The sequence below is a fragment of the Episyrphus balteatus genome, chromosome 4 (genome assembly GCF_945859705.1).
Source record: "Episyrphus balteatus chromosome 4, idEpiBalt1.1, whole genome shotgun sequence".
Taxonomy (NCBI): Eukaryota; Metazoa; Arthropoda; class Insecta; order Diptera; family Syrphidae; genus Episyrphus; species Episyrphus balteatus.
In genome coordinates this window covers 33,211,517-33,232,351 of record NC_079137.1, presented here as the reverse complement: position 1 = coordinate 33,232,351, position 20,835 = coordinate 33,211,517, and the positions used below count along the sequence as shown (strand labels likewise).

Genomic DNA, 20,835 nt, shown 5'->3' with positions numbered 1-20,835 from the left:
TCTATTCATAACTGCAAATTAAAAGTTTCTTCGAGGTCTGGTTGCTGAAATATTCGCGATCGAAATATTTTTTATTTATTTTTTTTTTCTTCTAAAGCTGATATTTTCGGATAACAGTCTCGAAACAACTTTTGGTTTACAGATACGAGTTCACAATAAACAGGCCTATCTTTTTATGTTAAAAAATTGTAAATTTATTTTTTTCGGATTTTCGCGAAAAAAAATTTGCCTAAAAAAATACGTTTTCAAAAATATTTCCAAATCCATAGAGTGAGACATCAAAAGAAAAGTCGCCTTAAACTCTATTCATAACTGCAAATTAAAAGTTTCTTCGAGGTTTGGTTGCTGAAATATTGGCGATCGAAATATTTTTTATTTATTTTTTTTTTCTTCTAAAGCCGATATTTTCGGATCAAAACTTGAAACAACTTTTGCTTTACAGAACAGCCCTATCTTTTTATGTTAAAAAATGAAATGGTAACGGAGTTACGAATAACAGAGTTACGCGCGACAGAGTTACGGCCGTCAAAGTTACGAGAAACCGAAGTTACGAAAAACTAGAGTTACGAATTCTAAAGTTATGTTAAGTTATGACATGTGATTTTTGGGTTGGCAACAATTGCGAGGAACGATATGGAATTATGTATTTATTGTAAATTTATTTTTTTTTCGGATTTTCGCGAAAAAAAATTTGCCTAAAAAAATACGTTTTCAAAAATATCTTCCAAATCCATCAAGTGAGACATCAAAAGAAAGATCTCTTTAAGCTTTATACATAACCGTCTGATTCCTGATATATTTCCAACCAAACAGTATGGTAAAAAAAAACACTTATCTATTTTTTTTTTTTGATTTTCGAAAAAAAATTCAAGCCCTTGCCAGAAAGAAATAAACTTTTTAGAATTTCTTCCAAAATCAACGTGTGAGATATCAAAAGAAAGGTCTCTTTAAGCTGTATTTATAACTGAAAAAAAGTTTCTTAGAGGTCTGATTCCTGAAATATTTTAAACCAAACTTTTTAGTACATTCCGAGGCCGATATCTTTTAACCAAAGTTTCGAAATTGGTTTTGAATTAAAGTTCTGAGTTTAAATTCAATAGGCCTATGCATTCAAGTAAAAAATTTACAATTTTTTTTTAGGGGTGCCCCAAAAATATATACATTTTTAAAAATTTCCCTCAATTCCATTGTGTGAGACATCAAAATAAAGGTCTATTAAGCTCTGTTTATAATTAAAAACAAAGATTTTTTCGGAGTTCTTGTTCCTGAAATATTTCCACCTCAAATTTTTTTTTTCTTTCTTACATTCTTAAGCCAATATTTTTTGACCAAATTGGTATTGGGCCGAGCTTAACTATTCGATTTCCAATATTTTTTATGGCATCTAAGTTTTTTCAACTATTTAATAAATAAACGCAAACAACTTAGAAAATGTTTTATAACATCTTTAGGTTTTTTATTTAACAATTTGCAAAAATAAAATATGATTAAATGTATGTAATTAAAAAATCTGAGATTCATTAACAATAAAATAAACAAAGCTGCATGTAGAAGAATCTGTGTTCTCCAAATGAACACGTTTTATATTATACTAATATCAAAGAAGGCACTACATGAGATTCTATTTGCTTTGATGAAGCCACTATAAGATGTTATAAATTTTGGCAAAAATGCTTGGCCAACTGTTTTGCATGTTTTTAGTTTTAACTTTAATAATTTACTGCGTGCTATATTCTATTTTTCCTTTTTTTATAATTTAGTTTTTTACTATCTTAGTTCTGGACAAACAATTCGTAGTCAGTGTAGGCCAGTTCCTCTCCACCATAAGGAATGTAACATGTACCATGAGAGGGTTGCACCTTGCCAACAACAATAGCTCCATTGTGGTTGCAACGTCCAATGAACAATGGTTCACCGGTTTCACTTTCACCAGCTGGAAGAGCATTTGGTGGGATGTTGCTACCGGAAACGGGCACCCATTGGCCACCGCAGGCACACAATACTTCGTATTCATTGTGTCCATGTTCACCACCTCCCCATGCAACGTAGGTAACACCATGTGATGGATGGAGTTTTCCAGGAATGAGAGCTCCTTCATGGACGGCACGGGCAATGTACAATTGCTCGGAGCCATCGAAACCTCCTTCGATGGCGCCTGGTGGAACTGCACCATCAGCAGCTGGTACCCAACATCCGGGACCGCTGCCAGTGGGGTTTGCGAATCCCATTACTGGAGGAGCTGAAGGTACAGCTGAACATTGATCTGTAAAATTAAGCTCATAAATTTCGAGTTTTTTGAAAGTCTCTAAAAAAATAATTTACCTTCATCAATCAACCAAGTACCAGTAGCACCCCATCCTGTGCAAATGCCTACATAGTTAACTGGGGCCATTCCAGGTTCTTCCCATGACATGAAAGCAGCAGCCTCTCCCTCCTTTCCAACAGTGATCACATTATCGTACCAACGGATCCAGAAACCACGGAATTCGCCAGCATTCAAGATTGCAGGTGTGTTCACTTCGACAACGTCGGGCTTTGTACGGTTCTTACGAATGACCGATTTTGAGTTGGACCAGCCACCCAAGAAAATCTCGAACATTGGATCAGATTCATGTGGGCCAGATGTAAGAGCCAAATGGGCATCACTTGCTGAACGAACCTTGAAGGTGAAGCAACCACTTGTGGCTGGGTAGAAAATGTATTCCAACTTGTCTGGAGTGTTGACTTCTGGAAGATGGGAAAAAAAGATAAAGAAAAATAGTATCACTTCGTTTTTTGGTTATTAAATTTTAGAAATAAAAATATTCAAAACTATTGCCAAACATCTGAAATCCGCATCATAAAACAATCCCAAACAATTCCGCGAGAACGAAGCTTTCGCAGAGCTTTAAAGCGTATAAAATGTCGTTAGCCTTGTGAATCTATGAAGTAATGATGATACTAATGACATGAGTTGTAATAATTCTTCATTTTGATATTGTAGCCTTCTAAAAATAAATGATGGAATGTTAACTAACTATAAAGGTTGTCATTCTCGTTGATGAACCCACACTTACTATGAAATAAGATGCCTTTTAAAAGCTTATGATCTAAGAGCACACAAAAATTACTAAAGCACGTACAGATTTTGTCGTCGCGTAATAGAGTAGAATTAAATATCTACTTCAAAGAAATTAGTCATAATTTCGAAAACAATTGTGAGATAGGATCCCATAGCAATTCTAATTGCGTTTAATTATATGACCAAACCGAACTAGCTTACGAGCTGTCTGAGAGAAATAACATGTTAGCGTTGGCGATGAATACACAGTCACAGTAGAGTGCATCGTATAGTTGTTTTATGAATCATATTCAAAATTTTAGGAAAGTCGAAAGTTGTACCTACCAAAAAATTAGGAATTTATGGAATGCTCATCAGCAGATAGGTTGTAAAGTTTTAAAGTAATTGAACTTTCTAACCAGTTCAGTTCCAAATCAATGTCAAAAAAATATTAATTGAGATACATATTATAATGCAAATTATAAGACCCGATAATTAAAAAAAAAATATTGTGAAAATGCAAATTAAACAACTTTATTATCAAAATAAATGAGTAACTATATGTGATTTTTACGATGCACTTAATAGTAGGTACCTATGTATGGGTGAGTTGAATATTTGTTGTTTTGGGGAACGAATTTAAATAATCTACTGGTTCGATAAGAAATCGAACAGCATCCGTACGTGTTGTCGATACATGAGGAAATATTTGCAAACATTGCTCGAGTATAGTTAGATTAGTGATACACCAGGCTGTGCGTCAAATCCAATAGTTCTGATTTTTGGTACAGAAGTCTATAGTTATTGCCCAATGAACATCATAAGCTTACTTAAAGTCATAGAATTCTGTATCTGCATTAGCGTTCAAATTGTTAATTAATATAAGAAATCAAAAGGATTGATGCCTAATTTTTTTTCGCATTTTTTTTTGTCAAACAAGAAATACTCTTGCGGCAATCTTTTAAGTACTTCTTAAGGAAAAGTAAGTAGAACGTGTAGTTTCTTTCAAGAGGATCAGTCATCAAATACCAAAATGGTGAAGTTCAAATTAACGAACAAATATGTTTGATAAGGGAGGGTTAAGGGCTAAAATTCGTTTTTTTTTTTTGTATTTTTGACAATATTGCGTTAAAAAACTCAGGATGTTCATTGGGTATAATGCCATATAAAAAAAACAATGCAAAAAAAATTAGAATAACCAGAATTTGACTCACGGTCATGCTCTAAAAAATCTACGAGACTACTGGGTAACTGGGTTCAGAATTATCCGAGAAAATTCAAATTTACATAGAAAACATTTTTCCTTTCATACATTACGCGGATCAAGAAACCCAAACTTTTTACTTCTGCAGTAGGACATCGAAAAACTGTCCTGTTTTTTAAACATTTTTATTTTAATTTTATTTATACAAAAGACAACCAAAATTCTTTACAGATCATTAAAGAGGCCGCACTAATTGCATGTAAACAAATACATAATAAGTTAATAAGTTTGATAGTAAAAAACAACATAAACTGAACTATTTTCTTATTAATTTGTTTTGTTTTTTCATTCGTTGTAATTTTTGGTGGAGTGCAATTTAAAGAAAACACCATAGAAAGTCATCTTTCGTTGGTGGAAGCTAACAACAATTATGCTCTATCCGAACCGACTTGTCGTGAGTGGTTCCGACGATTCAAAAGCCTCCTTTCTCGGATTTTATTGCATTGCTTCGTAATTTTATTTTTAAACCATCTGAAAGAATCAACCTTCTATACTTTAGGGAAAGAATAACTTAACATTAGGTGTTATGTAAGTTTCTCAAAGTGTCGTGTGAGAAAACACGAAAATTAAACCTTAGGTCTGTTCCAGACTTTTTGTGCACTAAATTCGGCAGTCTGTCTAGTTAATGAGAGTTGGGAGAGAATTCTCTCAGAAGGAAATAAAACTACGAAAGACTGTTAAAAAGTCTGGAACAAGTTGAACACCATTATTCAACACAATTTCATATTTTCTGCTTAATTCGATAAACATTAACACTTTTTTAATGCAAAAAAACACGCAAACGCGATTCTATTTAAAAATCGCCACAATTTGATTTGTTTTCTTCTTTTGTTTATTTGTTTGACATACGTCAACATTTCATTTGACAGAACTCATATTTCTGCCGGAAGAAATTCTTTGGGCTAAATTTGTCAGGGTGGGGAAATTTTTTACTCTCTCATGAGCGCTCTCTTCTACACAATTTTTGAAGTTGGGAACAGACTCTGACCAAAAATAACCAAATATTACTAAATTCGGCAGTTGCAAACTGAGTGTGGAACGGACCTCTTATGTCACATCACTATTACTGTTGTATCGAAATTCAAATTGGTAGGTACCAACATTCCCCGCGTTCAACCCAGGCCACCTGAACTTAAGATCTGAATTTTCAGAGGCTCTGATTGGTCAGATGTCATAAAAAGTTAGGTGTCATTTAGTTACGTTTTTGGACATTTAGTTACGATTTTCTGGTGTAAATTTTTATCTGAAAATTTAGATGGGTGCGTTTGTGTTGGTAAAGCTGGTAAACGTACCAAATATCTTACACACCAAAATTGAACTTTGTGATTTTAATACACCCAGAGAAAAAACGCATAGTAATTTTTAATCCGTTCTACATTGAATCAATGGTGAAAAATATATTCATTAATTTTCTAAAAAGTCGTCCTATGCTTAACTTACAGTTTGTCACATCAATTTTTATAAGTGAGATGGCACAGTGGTAAAGCACAAGCTTGTCAACCCAGGTATAGCAGGTTCGATCCCCAGCGGATGCCAGTTTTACTTTTTTTATTTTTTTAATGTGTGAACAACTTTGATTTAATGTGTGAACAACTTTGATTTAATATGTGAACAACTTTGAATTAAAGTGTGCTACTTTGATTCAATCATTTTCCACTTTAGGCTAAAAATGTAGTGATTTTCCATTGATTCAAAGTGGTTTAGATTGATTTTACGTTGTTTTTTGGCTCAGTGTACAAGATATAAATGGATTTGTTTATATTTCTTTTGTGTTTGGACATTTGTTGCGGTATTATTGTTAATTGTTGACCCTGTGCAGGGACGGGTTAGAATATTCCTGCAGCGCCTCCCCGCTTGTCGTAAAAGGCGACTAAAGGAGCAAATTTATCTAGGTCACAAACACCAAGGTGAACCTAGCGACACTTAACACCTGTAAACTTTCCCAAAAGTGTGCATGTCAGTCCCTGGGTTGGCACGACTGGAGATCACCGGTGCTGTTAAAGAGAGATCAAATACAAAACTGGAGTATGCACGCGCCGAAACAAAACAACAACAACGTTTCGCAAGATTTTGTGAACTGAAGCATTATGGAAGTACTCGTCCAAAGAAATGACACTACCCCGCCAGGCACTACCATTACTAATGGTACTGATCCTGGACCGAGTAGCAATGCTCGGGTCAGAGCTAGGCGGATTCCGGGGGCTAGCAAAGTAATGCCACAGATTATACAAAATCTGAGAGTTGCGAGTTGGAACGTTGGGAGTATGACAGGTCGAAGCTTCGAGCTGGAAGAGATGATGATAAGAAGGCGAGTAGACATCTTGTGTGTCCAAGAAACTAAATGGCGTAACACTGGAAATAGGGCCCGTTTCTTGGATACAAGGACAAAAAATTACAAGATGTTCTACTATGGAACGGAAAAGGGTAAGAACGGAATCGGAATCATCCTTGCAAAAGACCTCTTAGGCAGCATTTTGTCCATTTCGAAATCCAGTGACCGTTTGATGTCCCTTAAATTGGTGATTAAAGGAAAGTTGTGGAATATTGTCACTGCATATGCTCCCCAAATTGGATGTGAGCAGGTGGAAAAAGATGTATTTTGGCTAGATTTTCACAACCTACTTAAGGACATCCCAAAGGAAGAGTTTTTGTTCGTGGGCGGAGATTTAAATGGACATGTCGGGAAAACAAACGAAGACTATGAAGATTGCCATGGAGGCCTCGGATACGGCATCAGGAACTCTCCTGGTGAAGACATCCTGAGCTCGTGCAAAACATATGGTCTTATCGTACTTAATACCATGTTCATCAAACAAAGCCGACACCTGGTCACTTACAGCAGTGGTGGAAATGAGACTCAGATTGATTACCATTTGGTATCTAGTTTCATGAAACCTCGGGTCAAGGATTGTAAAGTGATACTGGGAGAAGCGATCGCCCACCAACACCGTCTCCTACTGACAGAATTTTTTATGGAGACAGTGAACGACAACAAAAAGACAAAGACTTTTGGGAAGATCAAATGGTATAATCTGGATAAGGAAAAAGGCGAAGCTTTTATTTCGAATATGCAAAACTATCTGTATAACAACACCAATATACATATTTCGAAATGAAGAGAGTACAGCACAAAGTATGTGGGACCTCCTACAGCGAACTTGCATAGAAAAAGCCAAAACACTGTTAGGGGTTTCAAAAGGACACAACCAACAAGGCAAAGAAACATGGTGGTGGAATGATGAAGCTAAAGTAGTTGTAAGTAAAAAGAAAATGGCTTTCAAAGCTTGGTCGAAGTGCCCCTCTAATAATACAGAGCAAAAGTCACGCCTAGAAGTGGAATACAGAAACTGCAAGAAAGAAGCGAAGAAGATATGTGCCCAAATTCAAGCCAAGAATACGGAAGACCTGTATCGGGAGCTAGATGAAATTTCTTCCCCGACTGCTGGTGCTATTCAAGAGCTACGACAAAACGTGAATAAGGGCGCAACCATCTTCAAAATAGCCGCTCAAAGAAGAAGAAATGCTCAGGAGATCTGTTCGCCAAAGTTTATTAACAATGCTCAAGGCCAACTACTTGTGGAAAACGAAGAAATCCTCCACAGGTGGCGACAGTATTGTGACGAACTTCTAAATGAACAATTTCCAAGGCTACACTTTCCAATAGCTTCACCTAACTTAAGCGAAGTATCCGATGTCACAGTCGAAGAAGTTAGTGAGGCTGTAAAATACTCCAAAAAGGGAAAAGCTGTTGGGCCAGACGAAATACCCTCAGAGTTTTGGAAAAAGATGGGAGACATCGGGTCTAAATGGCTCATGGTTCTTGTTTCCAAGCTTATACGAGGTGATCGAATGCCTAATCAATGGAGGGAAAGTTATCTTCTTCCAATATACAAAGGGAAGGGTGATACTCGAAGCTGTGATAATTACCGTTCGATTAAGCTGATGTCACACACCATGAAGATCGTTGAGCGAGTCTTGGGTAGCCGACTGCGAAAAATAATAAGGCTATCTGATGACCAGTGCGGGTTTGTTGCGGGTAAATCAACCACAGATGCAATCCAGAGTATCAGAATCATTATGGAAAAACATCGAGATTCTTTGGAGGATTTGCATGTGGTATTGGTTGATTTTGAAAAAGCATTCGATCGACAACCACGAGATCTGATATGGGTGGCCCTCAGACAACGAGGAGTTCCGGAAACCTATGTGCGGATAATTATGGACATGTATGATGGAGCAGTTACTAAAGTAAGATGTGCAGCTGGAGTCACCGAAGAATTCGAAATCACAGTAGGTGTACACCAGGGAAGCGTCTTGAGTCCTCTGCTCTTTATTACCGTTCTTGATTACCTGCTCGAAGGCAAAGTGACGGACCCAAAAGTGCATCAGTTATTCTTTGCTGACGATGGAGCCATCATAAGTGAAGACCCGATATCCCTGCAACGAGCACTTGATGTATGGGTGGATGTTCTAGAAGGTAGCGCGAAAAAGACAGAATACCTATGCTGCCCATTTTCTGATCCACACAGGCCTATTCCTGACATTTATTTGAATGGTGTAGTGCTTCCCAAGTGTGAAAAGTTTAAATATCTGGGGTCTATGATAAATAACGAAGGTACTTGTGATGACGATATCAATCATCGCGTAAGCGTAGGGTGGATGAAGTGGCGGGAAAATTCTGCTATCTTCTGTGATCGAAAAATGCCCCCTAAGCTGAAAGGAAGGCTCTACACCGCAGTTGTGCGTCCAGCACTCACATACGGTTCACAATGTTGGACAATGTACAAAAAGCATGAGAGTAAGTTAACGGCAGCTGAGATGAAGATGCTTCGCATGACAGCAGGAGTAACAAAGCTTGATAGAATTAGAAGTACCTACAAAGATCCGAGGAAGCCTTCATGTTAAAAATACCATCTCCCAAAAAATTGAACACGACCGACTCAGTTGGTATTGCCATGTTCAAAGGAGAGATCCTGAGAACCCCGTCAAAAAAGCAATATCATATAACGTTCCAACACGAAATAAAAAGAAAGGTAGGCCTAAAAACTCCTGGTACAAGCAAATGCAAAAACACCAGCATTCAGAAACGGAACAATACAAAACCGGGAGGCTTGCCGCCGATTTCTGAGGTCAACCCGGCGAACCCCACAGGCGGATCACTAGTGTGAAGCAGTAACGTGGGAAGGTTATGATCCCCTCGACATCGAGATCATAACAGCGCACATAGGGGTATTTAGTCAATTTAGGCGGACAAAACACGAAATTTTAAACTGATCCAAACGTAAAAAATCAACATCCTGCTAAAAGTAGATAACTTGCTTAGCATTTTCTTATAGTTTTAAAATTGATTATCACTTCAGGTGACTAACAGCAGCGGTCTAGAGTTCAAAGTTTTCAGCCCAAAGATTAAATTAATTTTTTTTTGTAATTTTCCGTCTGTGCTTAAGTAAGTACTTTTTTTTTTAAGTGGATTTAGAAAAAAGTTTTTATGGAATATTGATAAGGAGATACGAAACTGTCTACTAGATGTTGTATCTAAATGTTGTATTACTTTATAAATAAAAAAGTGATATGTTGAATCTTAATATAAATTAATCGTAAAAAAAGTAAATTTCTGTGTTAGTAAGGAGATAAGTTATACAATTTCACATTATTGTGTGATAAAATTTTATGTTTTCTAAAGGTTAAACTTTTATTTAATTGAATCTGTAAAAAATAGGTGCAACTAAGTGCAACTTCGACACATTTGCCCTTCTTAAAGGTTTTAGGTTTTGAAAAATGGTTACCTTGTATTAAGTATCCATATTTTAAGTTTTTTTAAAGATTCAACTTTTTGAATTACAGAACCTGAATCCTAATGATTTTTCCTAAATTTTAAGACCTTTATCTTGGCGATACCATTAATAGAACTCCATTTATAAGCGTTTTAACAAACCATTGGGATCCATTCTTGACACTTTTTTGTTTGATCAAAAAGTGGTTTAGGAAGAAAAATGTTTTTGTTGAAATCAACACTTAAAACACTTTATTCCAGTACTAAATACCTTAGTGATGAAGATAAACCGGAAAAATAATTTTGTCCGCCTAAAATTGGTAAATACCCCTATGTGCAGCGCCGAGAAAAAGGAAGAAGAAGATTATTGTTAATTGTGGATATTATATTACAATGTATATATATAATTGTTGATATGATATTACAATGTATATGTAATTTATATAATTTTGTGTTCTTTTTCCGCATGTTTATGTGCAGAAATGGAATAATGAAAATAAATGAGGAAATAAAAAAACTTAATGAAGTTGGGGACCAAAGCAAAATTAAACATGCATGTGGATAACAGAAAGGGTTTTTATGAACCCAACAAAATAATTTTTACAAATACTGAAGTGATCTCAGCGAAAATATTAATAAATAACTTTTTTTTACAATCACTGGAACTATTTTTATTATCCTAGGAAAATAAATGTTCTTTTTTTAAAGTCAATCCAAGTAAAGAAAAAAAAAATAGATTCTTCGTTAATGTCATCTGAAATTCAGATGTTTTTTGCGTTCAACGTCAAAAAAAATCTGAACTTAAATTCAGATGGTGCGTTGAACCCGGCCATTTACACCAGCACCGGCTGTTATTAATAGCTTCTATATTCTATTCTAACCCAAGTTAAACTGCCCACCTGGCAGGAAGTGATTACTTGGTTATGTGAAAATAAATCTGATTAATTTATTATTATGAATGAATCATTACCACTTACTTGGTAGTAGTAAATGTAGCATGTATATCTATTGCATTACATTAACCCACCTTTCATTTAACGGGTTTTACTTTATACTTATAATAGAAGCTATTACCAAAATAATACAAACCTAAAAATGCAAATTTATTCAGTAATTCTATAAAATTCCACTCATAGAAAAAATTCCACTGAGGAACAACAAAATTAAGTTTCACGATTTGTAGCTTCTTCTTACCTTCATCATGTTTATGTATAATTACTTTTATTTAGCCCAACTATAAATTAGCACCTCTTTGCCCTGACCGACTTAACTATTTAACAGAAGTTCTACAATAAAAATATTTACATAGATACATAAATAAAAACAACAACATCGTAGGTACAGAACAACAAGTTGTTAAAAATATAATCATAATCATGTAGGTACAACAAATTGAAAAAAAAAAATATGACATCACCTCCAACAACTATCTGTGATTTAATATATTCCGATTCTACGTCCTCTAAATCTTTTCTATGAAATTCGATTGTTTTCAAGTTAAATGTTTAAGAATATCGTCATCATTATAATAAATGTCTAAACTAAAGTATGACTATGACACGGACACCTCTTTCTAAAATCAAAATATTGCAGTTTCTTTTGACCATTACCTATTTGTACAATTTTTACAATACAAATGAGTGTTCTTTCAAAGCTATGAGTCATAGTTTATCACTTTTTCGGTCTGCAAAAGTTGGCCTATAACCTTCGAATGATTGATTGTAATTATTATTTTTGACCTTACTGCTAAAAGCTAAGAATGGTATTTTCTTGTTTCTGAGGTAATCATTTATTTCCATTGATTTGAATTTTTTTTTTTTTTGTAATGAAGTAATATATATTTCTACGTCACTCTTTTTTTGTATTTGCGAGTGTGATGTCATCTCGTGTTTGGTTCAATGCACAGTGTTGTTATGATATTTTTGTTTTGCTTTTAACTGGAAACAAACCTGGGACTTTTATTATAGGAAAAGTGGTTCCAATCAGATTTGATGAAATTTAGATATGTTGTTTTTCAAAACGTGCTGATTAAAAGTTTTTAACAGCTCAACTCAACTCCTTTTTCAAAAATTATTTTGAGGTTATAATTTGATAAAAGTATTTACAGTTTATTTACACTGAACTCTAATAGCAAAATTTGGTTAAATATCGTTTCGTTTGGAATTTGGAGTTAAGTTTTGTGGTTTAATGCTAAAATTTTTTCAGATAGTTGGCACTTAGTTGGTGAATCAAAAAAATCAGAGGAGGCAATAGATTTTTGTGCATGTTTTTTTGTATGGAAAAGTGGAATTTGAAAATCTTAACCTAAATATTAATATTAAGGGCACACATTTTCGCCGTTTTCGAGGCTATTCTTTGATGTGAGGTAATTTATTATAAACAAATTTGTAACGGTGACAGATAATCTTCTTTCAAAAACTGTTTAAATTTTTCTAATATCTCTTTTATTGCTCGAGATATTTAAAGTTTCAGTTAATAAGCCACTAGTCACAGAATTTTTGCCACAAAAACCAAAATATATTTTTCTATAGGTTTTTTAGTTGCTGAACTCGAATCCACAATCAGAAAAATTCTATTAGCATCCATTCTTGAAATAAAACCGTTATAAAAAAACCTTTTTTTTTTTATTTTATAACGGTACTATTTCAAAAACGAAGGCTAATAGAATTTTTCTGATTGCGGATCGAGTTCAGCACATCAAAAATCTATAGAAAAGTATATTTTGGTTCTTGTGGCAAAAACCTTGTTGACCAGTGTAATTTTTCACTTGTAAGAAAAAGCGAATATTTGATGTGTCTTCAAACTTCTTACTTTAAGTTCATGAACTATGTATAATTAAATGAAGTCTGATGACTAGACGCTTGATCTGTTGCAAGTTATTTGACTGAAACTCGAAGTCCACTCTTTAATTTTTGGTTTGGTGATAACTAAATAAAATATTATTTAACAACTCTGGTATGTAACAACTCTGGTATATAACAACTCTGGTGAATATATAAAAATACAAGCTTATAACAAGATTCGTAATGAACAAATTGACCTTCAAAGTTAAAAATCTTCTATAAAGCGCTAGGATCATTCAACCATAACGATTCTTATTGTTATTGGGTAGTTGTTGTTATTTACATAACAATTTTACTTATTGCTTGTTTATAAAAAATTATTAATTAATTGTGTAAAAATGTGTTAGGTACCTATGTAAAAACATGCTAATTTAAAATCTTTTCTATATAGGTTTTCTTTATCAGCTAATCGTGCAACTCGAATCAATATTGCACGTGTGCAATAAATAAAAATAATAAATAAAATATTATCAGAAGTTGAGGTGCGAAAATATTTCATCATATGGCAATATATCTATTTTAAAATAAAGTACATTCATAAGTGTTTACTTATACTAATTTCTAAACAAACAAATCCTATTATCATACTTTTTTCCGGTGTGAATGACTTCAATTGAGAAAAAAATTTAAGATAATCATGTCAAAAAAAAAAAATTTGATAGTTTTGTTTTTGATTGTATTCAAAATTTAGAAAATATAGGAAAATTTGTTGGTATGTCTTGACAAAAAAAAAAATATGGTAATGAAGACGATAAATTACGATTTAATTTGATAGAAAATTTCATTTGGTATTGAAAAGATAGAAGAGGTACAAAACACAAACATTGAAAACAACAATATAAAGTAGGTATATGCAAAGAAAATGTGGTCATAAGAAATTGAGACTTGAATGAATTTATTATAAACTTATACAAATGTGATAGGTTTTTCATTTCCAATAGAAATAGAAACGATTTTCTACCTTTAATTATGGCAGACATTTAAATAATTCCGGGAAAAAAATTAATTCTTATAACTTGGAATGAATCCAACTCGATGTCTTCTAGTAACGACATAACACAATTGAAAGATACTTTTATAACACTTTTTTTTTTGTATGCATTTTGTGTGTTGTTAGTGTGAGTCATTTTTACAATTTGCGATTTTCACACTTTGATTGACAAAATATTATGAAATTATTTGGTCTCAACCTTAGCTTATCTATTTTACTATTATTATACATGAGTCATCATAAGTAGATTTATATTTTGAATTTCCATGACATTTTAGAAATTATAAACTTATGTCGCTTAAGAAAACTACTAAACTACCAACAGTTAAAATGGAAAAAATGTTTTCGAGCATTCACAAAAATTCGTTTGAAATAAAGACCAACTCATGCAAATTGCTCAAAAGGTATGCTTAAAGTTTTTTTGAGTAAGCTTTTTTTTTCTCTTTTATTTGGTATCAAAAACACAAATTCTTTTCTATAAAAATAAGAGGATCAATGTTCAAAAATTCAGCGATATTCATTCACATTAGATCTACTTTAATAGCATTTTCTGACAAACTATCATTTATGACTTAACCCCTTTGTACCTGGCGGCAAAGAATTTTCATTTATGGTGTTTAAAAAGAAGATATTATGAACGTTGCATAGATAATATGCAAACTTGAGTAAAGAAATAAAGATCAAAAAGCCGGATTTGAAGATAAACTGTTTTGGTTCTTCAAGTTAATGCAACTTTTTACACTGGTGTTATCGCGGTGCAAAAAGTCGACAATTGTATTTGTCGGATTATTTTCTTTTTCTAAACCTAAAATAAAGACGTCGAGACTTCATGATGCTCATTCAAAGAAGTATAATAATGATGATAATTTCTGACTGACCAGCGCTATTCTTAAGAAGAAAAAATCGGTTACCTTTTTAGTTTTTAAAGTTTATCTTGTAATTTGTTTAGAAAAAAAGCGCAGATTAAAATACTTGATAATAGTTGGCACATATGCTTTAAATTTTTTCACAGGAAAACAATATTAATATCAACGCCTATGAAAGAGCGTAAGGCATTTTCGACCACTGTAAGTTTTGATTTTCATACTGATAACAGTACAAAAAATAAACCTCAGAACTTAGCTGAAAACATTCCAGGTTATAAAACCTTACTACGGTCAAAAGCGAATGGATAATTTGTTTAAAGCTTATTTTGTTTTAACCGAAAATCTTTACAGATTTTTGGGACAAAGTTTGAAATTGAAAAAAAAAAAAAAATAAATCTACCTATAGAAAAATAGGTACAAAATATTTTGAGTAAAATTGTTAAAGGTAGTTCATTTAAGACAAAATTTTGAAAAGTTACTAGCTTTTCAGCATTCTTGTTTGTCTAGTTTCAATATTCTGGTACGGGATGAGAATTCTATTCCTTAATTCTCGTTCTCATGGCCTGATTTAATTTATTTTGTTTATTTAATAACAATCTATTTAATGATTCATGAAAGCCATCTCGAATGTTTTTTTTTTTTTTTTAGTTTTCATCAAAAAAAAATTCCATAGTAGCTAATTTGTTTTGACAACACGTCCCTGATTCAACCTCAATAACAAAAAAAAGAAAACTATGCGAACCAAAAAAGCTGCAGAAGAAGAAGAAGAAGAAGAAGAAGAAGAAGAGTAAAAAGAAGAGACAAGTAGATTAAAACAACAACAAAACCACATTCTACCGGCATGTTTTGTTTTAAACAAACAACAATCCACAAAAGCACCAATCCTCAATTTCCACTTCAACAGAATTATTTGTTAAATTGCCATCTTTTTCAAAGCAACTCAAAATTTCGAGATATAATTTACATACATATAAAATTTGACCCCTCTTTCCGATGCTATAGAATTAATTCGAAAATCATAGAAAGTATAAAGTGGAGAAGAATTTATGAGGTATCCGTATAAAACAACTTTAAATGCAAAGAATTCAAACATACGAAAAATATTATTAGGGTGATAAATCAAGAAAAATTACAATAACAATTTTCTTTTATTTCGCTTCTGTATAATAATTCTTTTATTTGTTGTTTTTGGATTATGTCATCGTTCATTTCAAACGGATTTATACTTTGATTCTTTTACATTCAAATTCAATGACGTGTTAGAAAAAAACTGCGATTTTAAAAAAGCGTAACGGAAAATAATGTAAAATGCATTGACAACAATTTTATTATTGTTGATTGGAAATAAAAAAAGCCACACCTTAAATTTCTACACACGAAAAACTTTAAAAAAAGAATTTGTAGTATTTTTTTTTTGCTTTTTCTTTTATTTTTGTTGGAATTAGTCCAAATAATTTCAACACACTTTTTGACAGCAATTATAATTTTTTTATTTAACAAAGTATTGACATTAAGTTAACTTGTATAAAAGCATTTATAATCATTTATTTTTAATTTTATTTTATTAAACTCTACTTACCGAGTGGCATTTTGATTTATTTTTTTATTAAAAACACTTGGTTGAAAAAATAATAAATTAGAGAATTTTATTCCTTTTTTTGTAAGCGAGACACACGTTAACGCTATGAAATTGCTGCAGATACTGATTTTGTAGTTGAATCAAAATCAAAGTCTAACCGGTGTGTTGTTTAGCTTTGATGTGGAAAAAATGCTAGAAAGCTTTGTCATGTCAACGAAATAGTTTGACAGAATGTGTGAGTGTGTCTCATGCCTCTCATTTATCCATGGGGACGCTGATGTTGATGTCATCATATTCTATTTTTGTTTAAAAACAGGTGCTTTTGGATCTTGCGCATGAACGAGCATTTGAATTATTAGAAATTGCGTTACGTTACGTATATAACTGTCAAAGTGTATGTACAGTTTTGATAAAAAATGGGATTGTTTTATTGATTTTTTTTTATTTATGTTACACGTAAGAAACTATCGATGGATACTTTCTTGGTGATTATAATTACATATTAAATTGGCTAGCATATTTGTTCTTAAAGTGAAGGTTTTTAAATTTTAAACTTTAACTACTGTTAATTAAGAACAAAAATAAAGAAAAAAACTTATTAAACTCTCTATGAAAACAACTTATATAATCCTTACATTTAACGCAAATCGTTAATATTTCATAGTTAAAATTTTTTACACGCGTGTCTAACGCGTTTTAAAAATTTATTTTGTTTCCTTTATTTTTCTCAAAAAATAATCAATTTAAAAAATGAATGAAAATGTGTTTATGACTTATAAATTACAAAAAAAAAGAACCATTTTTAATTTTTGTTTTTTCAATTCTATTAAATATACCTACCTAAAATTCTGTTATATAAGAAATTAAATGGCATAGTTTCATCATTGTTTACTTTTTCTTTTGAAAAAGCTGTTATATTCCAGGAAATTTTACAATAAAAGCATGAACTTGCTAGTTCTACAAAGTTTAAAATTATTCGGTCACTGTGGCGTATGCGTAACTTTTTTTAAAATTTTTTTTGTTAATACATTTTTGGGGCTTTGGGGTATGAAAATTTTCTTTTTGAATAGAATTGTCAGGGCCCCACGCAAGATTGTATTTAGGGAAGAAACATGATGTAAATAATAAACAACGAAACAAACAGATACCTATAATGTGCACTCAGTTTCCTAATTTTCACCTCAGATATCTTTCTTAAAGACTTGAATCAACAGAAACAGGATACAAATTAAAGGGTTTTTCGCGTACCGTACTTGTCCTCGGGTCTTGCTTGTACCTAGCATTATTGGTCCCCTGTACAAATAAATGGGTTTTTTAAATTCCAAATACAAACTTAAATTATTTTTATTCCAAAATCATAGGCGATCTTTTGTGAGCTTTTCCACACAGGGGCCCCGAAATAAATAAAAGGGTATTCTTTTGGATGTCTGCAACATGTTTTTTTTTCACCAATTATATTCATAAGGAAAATGAGAGCGAATGTTTCCAGTTTCAAAAAAAAAAACTCTGAATTTCTGAATGCATGCAAACAATCTGAACTAAAATTCAGAACTTTTGGAAATAAAAAAAAAGTTTTTAAAATTAAAGAACAAGTCTCATAAATCTTTTTTTTTTTAAATTAATACAGGATTATTTTAATTAATTCTTTTGTCTATAAGTCTAAAACTCAGGGGCCCTTAGTAATAGACTCGAATCTAGCAAAACTCGATTTTAGCAAAAAAAAAATAATACATATGTAGTAATATTGTAGCTAACTTTTTTTTTGTTTGCGTGGAGCTGTGGCGCGGTGGCCCCTTTTATCACTTTGCCACCCGGGCCTCTATGCCCCAATCCGACCCTGGGCAATACTTGTACATCAGATGAGGTTTAAGTAAATTAAATTTTTAAACAAACTATAAGCAGTAATGTCTTTGGCTCCTCATGTCCTTTATGAAAATATAAATAATTTATTAATAAACATAAATTCAGAATTACATAATTATCTCTTTTTTTAATTTAAGTTGAAACTACAAAGATAGCTCTATTCCCTCAAATAATCCACATTTCTTCAATACTTCTTTTTTTTAACTTAAAATGTTCTTCCATTGCAAACATTTTCATTTAATATTTTGACTCATTGCCCTTAACCTTTTTTTAGATAATTCAAATCACAAGGCTACTTTGTCTTCGGAGCAAATACCACATAGCTGAAAATCTAAGTATTAAAAAATGTTTAACAAATTAGGGATCTTACTGTTTTAAATTTCCATTTTATAGTTTTTAAAATCCTAAATGTATGCAATATCTTGAATTTTTATAAAACAAAAAAATCTAAATGATTCTTAGGAGAAATCTTATTTCAAATATTTTTAAGATTGCATGCTCGACAATTCAATATAAATGTGCCAACATAGAAATTTCCCTTTGGACGGAAATTGGAAACTCCAGCCATTACATGGCAGTGGCACACAAAATGCAGATACGCTTTCCATTATCCCAATTTAATTTTGAACTGCATTTTTTAGTACATAGGTGGTTGTAGAATCAATAAAAAACGCATTAACTAAAGCTTGGGCTTTCCTGTTATTTTGTGTAAAAACTGAGAACAACATATAGCCTTTATGAGGTAAAAATCGGACATTCTATAGGTACCTATATTTTTTATAAATTAAATAAAAATTTTGTTAATAATTTTGTTTTAATTCTTGCAAATTTTTGTCTTATTATGCATTGAAATTTGAAACAAGAAAGTACAAATTCAAAAAAAACTCGATTGATGGGTGTAATAGTTTTTTTTTTTGTAGAAATATATTTTTTTTTTTTTTTGTGAAATGCATAACGTTTTCAATTATTATATAGCCACTTAAAATATGCGTTGTTTCACTTTGTTCTTAAAATTTACTCCATTTTTGTAGAAAGGTTCAATAGGATATTGAAAAAAAAAAATAATAATAATCATGATAATTTCCTTTGTTCAAGCAAATAATTTATCAACATCTTAAACTTTTATTTTGTTGCCGGAACAAAAAAATACTTTTCTGAAGGTTTTCGGTGACTACGAATCCGTAGTCAGAAAAAATTAATCAGCTCCCGTTTTTGAAATATTACTGTTAGAAAATGCAGTACTTCGGGCCTTATTCTTTTATATAAGGTAAATTGTTTGAGCATATTTAATAATGGTTTTTATAATAACTATTTCCACCTTTTTAAATCTGTTTAAATCTTTCCGATATCTTTTTTACTTCTCGAGATATCCTTAGTTGTTTGCATATTTCATAAATTTTATAACGTCATTATCTCCTCTATGATATATGAAGCCAAAGCCACTTACTTCATTTTAAGATATCTCGGGCAATAACAAAGATATCGGAAAGATTTGAAAAGTTCTTGAAAGACGGAAAATAGTTTTTATAGAAACCGTTACTAAATAGCTATCTTCTTAAATTTTCCTTACATTAAAAAATAAGGTCCGAAGTAGTCAAAAAAACGTTTTTTTGTATTTTGTAACGGGAGCTGATCAATTTTTTCTGACTTCGGATTCGAATTCAGCACACCGAAAACCTTCAGAAAATTATATTTTTGTTTCGGCAACAGAATCATTGTTAACCAGTGTAATTCATTGAAAGGTTTTTAGAAAATTAGGTATATTTAAAAAAAGTAAAATTTTTTAAATACATTTTTTAAAATCTTGATCAATAGCAATAGCTTCTTATTTTTTGCTGAAATATCTATTAAAAAAAATGTTCTGCGGAAAATTGTGTTCATTTAAAAAGATTTAATTCATGTTTTAACTTTTAATAAATGTAAGTTATCATCAAATTGCTTAAGAGGATATAAATAAATAAAAAAAAAATTATTTCACATGAAAAAAATCCTAATATAAGCATTAAACTTTTTTAAAGATATAAGAAGATATAAGAAAATTGTTGAGTTTTGGTTGTAACATCTAGGATTTGCATATTTGAAGAGAAGTTTGTTAAAACGGATTCAAAAATATAAAATTGTGAAATCACACAGTTTGTAATGATAAAACATCACCTGTGAGTCAAAATTTGTATCTACCAAAAAATCTGAAAACAAACCCCCAAATAAGATCAATTTTTTGACCCAGAGTGTATCTAGAGTGCATTTATATAAAAAATATTTTTAGATTTGATAAAACCAAAACGTTTTGCCATTGAACCCATATAATCGCAATACCCAATATCATAGCAATCCTTTATCCTTCCTTCCTATCCTTGTCAGCAATCCTAACCTACTCAATAAAATCCATGAGATTCGTCACGCAAACCCAAGCCATTAATATCTTTTGCGATTCATTTGCTCATGTCCAAGTCCAAAGAGTTTAGTTTGTGAAAACATTTTATCTCGGGAGGGTGTTTTTCTGTTCGTTTCTTTTCTTATTTCGAGTTCAGTTTTGCTTAAATATCCATCTGGTTTACGTCAATTTATTAAGTCTAAGCATTAATTAACTTGAATTAACTTGTGTTTTTTTTTTTT

The 20,835-nt window shown here is 31.9% G+C and overlaps 1 protein-coding gene across 1 annotated transcript; it reads right to left on the bottom strand.

The window, feature by feature from the left end:
• Positions 1–1,432: 1,432 nt before the first annotated feature.
• On the bottom strand, positions 1,433–16,548 carry LOC129917746 (uncharacterized). Its single transcript, XM_055997838.1, has 3 exons — positions 16,357–16,548; positions 2,323–2,727; positions 1,433–2,263 (listed from the first exon to the last, which is right to left on the bottom strand). The coding sequence occupies exons 1-3, from the start codon at positions 16,364–16,366 to the stop codon at positions 1,773–1,775; spliced, it is 906 nt and encodes a 301-aa protein (XP_055853813.1). The 5' UTR covers positions 16,367–16,548; the 3' UTR covers positions 1,433–1,772.
• Positions 16,549–20,835: the final 4,287 nt, after the last annotated feature.

Excerpts from the sequence above, each read along its gene's own strand:
- LOC129917746 (XM_055997838.1), bottom strand. Across the intron at positions 2,264-2,322 it reads TACTTGGTTGATTGATGAAG|ATCAATGTTCAGCTGTACCT; the intron begins GTAAATTATTTT and ends TTAATTTTACAG.